The sequence below is a fragment of the Astyanax mexicanus genome, chromosome 1 (genome assembly GCF_023375975.1).
Source record: "Astyanax mexicanus isolate ESR-SI-001 chromosome 1, AstMex3_surface, whole genome shotgun sequence".
Lineage (NCBI taxonomy): Eukaryota > Metazoa > Chordata > Actinopteri > Characiformes > Acestrorhamphidae > Astyanax > Astyanax mexicanus.
Genome location: NC_064408.1, coordinates 77,515,681 through 77,525,085, shown reverse-complemented (window position 1 = coordinate 77,525,085; position 9,405 = coordinate 77,515,681). Strand labels below are relative to the sequence as shown.

Genomic DNA, 9,405 nt, shown 5'->3' with positions numbered 1-9,405 from the left:
GCCTGTTTCACACTATGTGACGTTCTGAATCTTTCAGTTGTTGTGACTTTCACACTACACGACTGATTCGAGACACAGGGTCCCAAATTACGCAATTTTTAATCTTGGCAAATCAAAGACCCAACTGGCTGCTTTCCAAAGACATGTTTTGTCATGAGAGTTGAAGTATGTCAATGGTCACATGGTTCTCTGTCGCTGGTCGCTGGTTTTGGCTGCTAGATATTTGCCGGGTGTCTGTGCCTCGTCAATGATCACTTGGTGACAGCTCAGTGAGCAGCTTTCAGCAGTTAACCTACATGCATTGAATGATCCCCTATTTGCCTCCAAGCTGAGGATGTTGTCACCAATCTACAAAAAAACCTGGTCAGTGACTTAAAGGTCTCATTCCGCTTAAATCAGCCTTTTCTTGATCTTTGTGAGATACTATAGGTCTCTCTAAATTGTATATATATGCTGCATATGAAACTCTTCCTCAACCTCTATTGTCTGCAGCAGTAAAAGAAAAGCCTCAGAAAAATGAGTTGATCAGAGAGAGGTTAGGGTGTCTACGTCAACCAGTGAGTTCATGGCCTCAGCCACCTGGCTCAGGACCATCCACAGGCAGCACTGAACCTGGGCTACAGCATTAGGAGCTTTAGCCAAGGAGGAGCTAAGTGCTCTGTTTACCCAGTTTACAGCTTCTGTTTACAGAGCTAGTTAGCATTAGCTAACTTGTGTAAGTAACTGTAGGTTTAAATTGTATCTCCGGTTGATTCCGCATTTTACAGAAACCTTAAATATACACTAGGGAAGCACGGTTTGACAAGGCAGCACAATCTGACAAAACATCGGTCAAAGCGGGCGCCGTTTGCATCGAATTTTATGGAGGGGGAGATCTGAACTATGTACCAGTACTGCTCACTTTCATTTTTTTAAATATATTAATTTACAATTTTATTCTTCCTGACTAAGGAATTCACAAAACCATAACCATCTCCCAAACAAATCTTCTATTCGTGCTAAACCTTAACTTTACATTACTTATCAAAGCCCAATGCTTTAAGCTGAGTGTATGCTTTGAGTTAACTGTTTTTCTTTTTCTACACTCTTGAAAAATGATTTTTAAGAATCGATATTGAAAATAAAACGTATAAACAATTTGAATATTTAGAATACTTTCTGTCTGGTAAAATTATTCTAAACTTACAAGAAAAGCCTGTATTGGTCAGCACTTCACTGCTTTTTTATGTTTTCTATGACTCTTATGGATCAGTATCATAAAGTACTCTTATTGTTCACAGCATAAGTAAAGGGGAATGATAAAAGGTGTTATCTGTGTTCATCACAGTGATGATGCTTCATTCTTATGGGGATCATATGCAACAAACTGATCAGCTGATCAGATTGAAAATCACTGGAAAACTCTTTTAAGTGCACAATAGTGCGCATATATTTTAGCATGTAGAGTATCTTCTTTTCATAAAAGGAATAATAAGAAGAAAACAAGAAAAAAACATGTATTTGCATGATAAATGATAAACTCAAAAAATTCAAAAACACTCTTGACTTTTAATGTAAGTAAATGTAAAGACATTTCATTCAATCTGGAGCATTTTCATTAGTCCACTGATTGATTATGAAATGTTAACATGATGTAAAGGACAGGCAGGTCATTCAAATGAAAAATAAATAAATAGATAAATAAACAAAGAAATAAAATAGACAGGAATATAAAAATTTAAATAGAAAAATTAAAATACATGTTTTTTTTTTAATACATTTGCCTGGACAGTGATGACATAGGCCTTCTGTCCTTCTGTTAAGTAAACAGGTAAAAAGCAAGCACAAGCTTCAGATCCTCTTTTCTCCAAAAGTATGAGGCAATCAATTCTTGCATAAAATTGCATTAAAAAAACACAAAATATCCAAACAGCAAATCGTCTCATACATTATAACGTGGTAATATCTGGTCAGTCACTCCCACAGTATATACACTCAGCTTGTTAAAACACAGGTATGTCAGTACAGATGGTTTAATGGTTCAGTGTTGGCTCATCCAATACAAGCTTTGGCAAAGGCTGACAAGAACATTAAATGAGCCCAAACCAATGAATACACAAGGTTCCTGCATGATGTTTAAAAGACATGAGAAAGGATAAGAAAAGTAAAAAGCTCCACAGGAGGTCATTAAAAACATCATTAAAAAAGGCAAAGGTTTTGAAAATGGCAATAAATTACCTTATTGCTTTTTTCTATACATTTTAAAGTTTGTTATCTAAATTGTTACTTTTTTTTTACATACTGTGAGATCATATAAATACTGTATACACTATTTTACACTGCAAAATACTTTGTGTATTGTTTCCCAAAAGGAGTTTGCTCAGGTTCAGTGGGCTTAATACTAGCACCAATCAGAAAAGACAGATACTCCTTGCATTTGTTAAGATCAAGGCACATTCTGGTAACATAAATTCATTTTTTTAAATCATCGCTGTCCAATGAAAAACAAGTATTTCCATTTTTGTTCCATAATTTGAACATCCAAACTGTCACTTGTCAAAATTTCTTGATATATGGACCAATAGAAATCTTCCAAAATTGCCTAAAATGACTTTTATCTCTCTCCTGTAAAGGTTTAAAGATACATGTTTTTCATTGGACAGTGACGATATATTCCCCCCTTCTTTCGCTTATTTCTCCTCATTATCTCCACATTTAACACTCTACAGAGTGAGGAAACCTTGTTTAGTATATGTTGTCTGTTTTCTCTGTCTTGATAAAGGTAGAAGCAAGTCCAGATTCTCAGAAGAACTCGTCCTCTACAGAACGACACTGTCCAGTCCTTAGTTTCTACATCAGCAGTAACATCTCAGAAGGAAAGAGAAGAAGAGAAAGGCATAGGAACGGTGCTGTGATGATATTTTCTCCATCTGTCTCCCCACTCTCTCTCTCTCTCACACCTCCATCTCCTGTCCTGGGGATGTTGGGGCCATGATGTCAAAGCAGGTCTCCAGCATGACGCGAGATTTGCACAGGTTAACACAGAACTCCAGCTCGCCTGTGGCCTGAGCCAGAGCCTCCAAGTAGTCCTGGGAGTCCTGGTCCAGATCTGGATCCACATCGACTGCAGGGGGAAGAGAAGAACACAGAATGTTAGAATGTGAGTTCTGAATTTTGCTTTATCTGTAGCAGTTGTTCTTTATTTGAGCAGAAACGGTTTTCGCACTAGTAAAAACATTAGAATAAATTAAAAATAAGCAAACACTGGAAACCCACTGTAAATTAAGCCTGTAGTATGTAAAAATGGAATACTTCCATTTGAACATTAGTCAAGTATTTTGAGTTAAGTGAACATTTGTGGCCACTTATACATTCAAACAGAGATCTTTGAGTTGGATCAATATATAATAAATAAAGTAGGCTTCTGGCACAATATATTTGCATATTGGGTGTTTTCACTTGATTCAGTTTTGAAAGTAGTGTGGTGGACAACCAAAATGCTACATACTTATGACCTGTCTGTACATTTACTGCGGTTAACAGATAATATAGTTCGACTTATAGTTTAGTGATGTTGCAGTGGGAGACAAATGTAGGGTTAGGAGCCTTTCCCAATGATTGTATTGGTATTATGTTGTGTGCTTGTCCAGACAATGGCCCAAATCTTAATTTTATGTGGAAAAATGACTTAAAACAGAACCCAACCCGACACCTAACACTAAACTTAACCCCTTGATCAACCCTAAAATCTAACCCTAAACATAACCCTTAATCAACCCTAAAATCTAACCCTAACCCTAAACGTAACCCTTAATCAACCCTAAAATCTAACCCTAACCCTAAACGTAACCCTTAATCAACCCTAAAATCTAACCCTAACCCTAAACGTAACCCTTAATCAACCCTAAAGTCTAACCCTAACCCTAAACTTAACCCTTAATCAACCCTAAAATCTAACCCTAACCCTAAACGTAACCCTTAATCAACCCTAAAATCTAACCCTAACCCTAAACTTAACCCTTAATCAACGCTAAAATCTAACCCTAACCCTAAACTTAACCCTTAATCAACCCAAAAATCTAATCCTACAAATACTCTAAACCTAACCCTAACCTAAACTTTAAATCTAACCCTAAACCCAATGCTAAAATGTTCAAATTAGAACTTGGGTTAGAATTGGATGTAGGATTTCAATCAATAGAGAATCATTAATGTTCACCTTTCAGTTCAATTGCATTTAATATGTGAGTATGTAGTTGAATGTTAATTGATTGTCAGTTGAGCATCAATGAGGCCATCAAATGGACCATCCAAGTAAACTGTTACCCCATATGAACCACCATTGAATCTGGATCTGGACGATGGATTATAAGAAGTCTAAAGTTCAGGGTGTTCAGTATTAAACATAATTTGTGGTCCTGTTTTTAAGGCTATTATGTAGGAAGAGCAGGCCGTTCTATCAGTGCCTTCATGCTGGTCCAAATACAGTATGTAATGCAGACGTCAATAAATTCATGCACCATTAAATACAGCCTGTATACTTCATAAATCAAAACATCTGAAGTCATTTATTTTAACCATTTACTACACAGAAACATGGTGTACAGTGTCAATAATCAGAACACCTCCCTCCCCCTGCCTTATAGTGAAAGTCACAGCTCTGATGGGCGGATTGATAGGTATGAGACACTGTTACACACTGGAATGAGAGGAGGTGAAGGCCAGGGGTGGAACAAGGTTCTCTCACATATACACACACACACACACACACATATACGCACACAAGACCCTCAATTCACCCACCGCTCAAGAGGGTCTTGATTTATAAAGCATGACTGGCCCAATCATGACTTTACCCAAGACAGCAGTCACAGATGAATGGTAAACACCTCCTGGCCGGAGGGATAGGGCTGATTGCAGGAGGGGAAAATAATGCCTTATTGATTCAAGGACACACAGCATTCTTACAGACCGAGCAGCACTCACACACACACACACACACACACACACACACTATCCTTCATTCTCACGCTCGCTCTCTCTATCCACTTGCAATTTCAATGCTTCTTTATTAAATAACATTCTTTGTGTTCTCTGCTGCTGCTCTGCCTCTTTCTCTCTCCCTCTAAGCCGAAGTAACGCCTCTGAAAACGGCACAAAAGAAAACAGATACTGAACCCACAGATCCTCATCCCTGCAGGCTGTTGGTTATCTCTCCACAAAGTGTGCTACACTAATCACATTATTCACCTTTATTTCCACAAATACTTCTCTCCGCGGCCTGAAAATAACCCAAGGCCTACGAATAAGTTAGTATTTATAAATACTACTAGGGCAGTTTACTTAGGTCGTGCTTATTTATAATTTAGCTTAAGGTTAGAGGCATAATCGTCCACAAATGTAAATGTAATGATTTTTTATCCACCAATACATATCCTGCATAGGATTTATTTAAAGTACTACTTATTAAGTCTGTTTACCCAGTTATATCTGAGGCTTTGTAAATTTGGATGTAATTTGTACATAGTTAATGTAATTATTTGTTAAACTAGATACATATAATTTTTTTATAACTTTATTTACATTTTTATCCCATTTTCTCCCCAATTTACACGGCCAGTTGCCCAACTCACTCATTAGGACTCCCCCTATCACTAGTAATGCCCCAACACACCAGGAGGGTAAAGACTAGCGTGAAGTCAGACACCGGCTCTTCTAGAAATGCTGCTAATGCAGCATTGCTGATGGCAAGCTACATAAACAGGATTCGAACCGGCAATCTCCTGATCATAGTGGTAGCTCTTAGGCTGCTGGACCACTTGGAGCCCCCAGATACATTAAAATTACAATAAAGACACACACACACACAGACAGAAAGAAAATAAATGAATGGAAAGTTGTTGCTAGATGATTGTTAAAATGTTGGTCATAGAAGTAGTGTGGTGTCAATTGCACTGTTATTACTATTGTTTTATGACTATGGTATTGCATAAATATGTTATTACAGTTTTATGGTGTTATTACTCTTTTGCATTGTCCTGTTATCACTCTTGTGATACTGCAGTTATTATATTTTTAATTATATTATCTTATTACAATGTTACGCATAAATAGATAATTGATCAGTAATATTATGTCTGACCTCCATTTCTGCCTATTCCGACCAATCACAAAAGCAAAGATGCTCAATTATCTCAGTATTACCTACGCTAACATTCTGTGCCCACCACAAAAACAAACACCACACCACGGATATAAAATGATGACCTATTATTTATGATTCACTATGGCTTTAAATCTGAGAGACCCTCCAAGTGCTTGTGCCCATTAGTTTTATTAGGTTGTTAAAAGCTAGCACTAGCATACATGCTAAAGGGCAAAAAGATTCTAAACTATGTAAGCCAGCAAATATGTAACTGGTTTAACAGTTGTCCTGTGCAAAAGGAAACAAGTTAAATTGATAGATACTTTAAGTCTCTATGATGGATTTTGGTTAAATGCTATTATTGCTAGCTTGCTTTTCTCATTACCTCAGCATATTTCGTTCAAAACACAAATCGCTAAGTTCTAAAACTCAGTTTAAGGTCCTAAAGGGGATAATTAGCCCACTCAGCTCTAAAGATAATGCTACACTGTCAGTAACACAGCCTTAAAGCCATTTATGCTGTCTTTGATCTAGTTAGCATTTCTGCTTTGGTGACAATGGCACACTAATACACAAAGCCTAAACAAATGCCCCTGGTGACAAATGAGCCCTCACAAGAGCTATCATGATAATGAGTATCACATTACTTTCCCCCCCTAGAAGCTTAAAAAACATAATATGCACAGAGAAGAAGTAATGCACTAAATTCAAACTCCAAAAGGTCCAGATTAAGCTGGATCATTAACTTTAGGAAGTCATAACATATTTTTTTTCCAACACAATTATTAGCAAGTGAATAAAATTTGCCTTAAATTAAAATTTCTTGATGTAGCGTGGAAATATGGTACATATGTACATTGAATTCACTGCATTACTTTTTACAGTATGGTAAATTAGCTCTACTACAAGAAAGTAAGATAACTCACACTCTCCCATCCATTTAGCGGGGTCCAGCATTAGCCGGGTCTTAGCATCCTCCAGTTCCCTCTTCAGCTTCTCGTGCTTGACCCGCAGCTCCCTGATCTGCTGCTGCCGCTTCTCCAGCATCCTGAGGCGAGCGTTAAAGTACTGCAAGCCCTGTGAAGATGAACAGTGACGGGAGGTGAGTGATGGCTGTGCTGTGCTTAGGAAACTGTAGAGCTCAGCATGTGCACTGCTGATCAACTGCCAAGCAAAGCCTGGGGACCTGCGGCAGACACCTGTTCACTACTGAGGGCTCTGCTGTAGGTGCACGTTTACAACACCGGGGCTTAAAGCCAACGGAGTCACGAATAACCTGTGCACTGCTCCGGATTAATTACGCCTGAGCTGGAAATAAAATTAGCCTAAGCCCTCGCTAGCCCTAAAGCTCCTGCAGGAATGTTTGGGATTAAGAGAAGAGACCATGTCAATGAGAAACAGGTTAGTGAAAAGTAGAATGACAATACAGATTATCTGAATTCCTGCTCTTTGTGTTCTACCACTGAAACAAAGACTGCGAACAGTGGGCAAAATAAGTATTAAATACGCTGAAGATTTTGCTAGTTTTTCCACCTACAAAGATTAGAGAATCGGTCATTTTTAAATTGAAGGTACACTTTAACTGTGAGAGAAAATCCAGAAACCACATTGTAGGATGGAAAACAAATAATATTTGCATTTTATTGCATGAAATAAGTATTTAATACAATAGAAAACCAGAACTTAATTACAGAGGTCGGACGTTTCCTGTAGTTTTTGACCAAGTTTTCACACACACTGCAAAATGGATTTTTGTCCCCAATCTTCCATACAGATCTTTTCCAGATCTTTCAGGTTTCGAGCCTGTTGCTGGGCAATATCCAGTTTCAGCTCCCTCCAAAGATTTTCTATTGGGTTTAGGTTTGGAGACTGGAAGCTTTGTGTTTTGGGTCATTGTCATGCTGGAAGACCCGGCCAAAATCTGCTTGCCTATTTTTCTGGAGCCAATCCCAGCCCTTGTATGGGTGTACCGGTGTAATTAAAACAGGTAAGGAGAACAGAATAGGAGAGCTTCTTAAAGAAACACTAACAGGCCTGTGAGAGCCAGGATTCTTGCTGGTTGTCAGGTGATCAAATACTTATTCCATGCAATAAAATGCAAATTCAATATTTAAAAATAATAAAATATGATTTTCTGTATTTGTTTGGATTCTGTCTTTTACAGTTGAAGTGTATACATGCTAAACATTACAGACCTGTACGTTTTTTGTAGATGGGAAAACTTGTGTATCAAATACTTATTTTCCCAATCTATACTGTTTTATAAAGTCCTTTACCAAACAGTGTTGCTCAATTTAAATATCACTCATCATGCCGTGTGTGAAGGTTCTGGCCTGTGTGTAAATTCTGCACACCAGCTCTGTTAGCTTTGTGCATTTTCACAAGTCAGGCCACACCCATCCACTCTAATGAACATACCTTTTCAACATCCTGAAATGGCTGACAGGAAATGGGAGGGAGGAAAGAGAGAGATGTTTGAGTATGCTAATGCAAATATAGCAAGACACACAATGAAGATGAGATGAAGGCTCTGTCGTTCTGTCTCAGAATCTCATATAACGTAAATGAGAATATTGTGGCACTCATTAAACCTTCACTCCCCCTTCACACACACACATATGCACATATATATACAGCTCTGGAAAAAATAAGAGACCACTTCAGTAGTTTTTGAATAATTTCTATGATTTTGCTATTTATAGATATATGTTTGAGTAAAATGAACATTGTTGTTTTGTTCTATAAACTACAGACATTTCTCCCAAATTCCAAATAAAAAAAATGGTCATTTATTTGCAAAAAAACAAGAAATGGCTGAAATAACAATATAAGATGCAGAGCTTTCAGACCTCAAAAATTGCAAAGAAAACAAGTTCATATTCATAAAGTTTTAAGAGTTCAGAAATCAATATTTGGTGGAATAACCCTGTTTTTAGGCACAGTTTTCCTGTATTTTGGCATGTTCTCCTCCACCAGTCTTACACACTGATTTTGGATAACTTTATGCCACTCCTGGTGCAAAAACTCAAGCAGTTCAGCTTAGAGGTTAGATCGGGCCCAAAAAATCCAACCCGACCCAGCCCGAGCCCGTGCACGTTCTGCCCGAGCCCAACTCAACCCGAACCATGAACTATCATTATGAGCCCGAGCCCGATCCGCCCCATAAACTGGCTGTTTTCGGGCTGTTTGAATGAGCGAAATATGATCAGAATTATGTTAAATAACACTAATATAGAAGCATAGAAATATTATTTAATTAAAATTATTTTTAAGAACAGCTA

The 9,405-nt window shown here is 37.7% G+C and overlaps 1 protein-coding gene across 3 annotated transcripts in view; it reads right to left on the bottom strand.

Moving 5' to 3' along the window:
- Positions 1 to 1,528: 1,528 nt before the first annotated feature.
- The window catches only part of kif26aa (kinesin family member 26Aa), a 95,569-nt gene continuing 87,692 nt past the window's right edge, over positions 1,529 to 9,405 (bottom strand). For 2 of the 3 annotated variants that reach the window (XM_049483550.1, XM_007258211.4), the window contains 3 exons: positions 8,543 to 8,563; positions 7,051 to 7,201; positions 1,529 to 3,103 (listed from right to left, as the gene is read on the bottom strand). In XM_049483550.1, coding sequence (XP_049339507.1) covers positions 2,934 to 3,103; positions 7,051 to 7,201; positions 8,543 to 8,563 — 342 coding nt within the window. In that variant the 3' untranslated portion in view covers positions 1,529 to 2,933. The remainder of the gene's footprint in view (positions 3,104 to 7,050; positions 7,202 to 8,542; positions 8,564 to 9,405) is intronic. The other variant, XM_049483561.1, reaches the window with a different exon arrangement.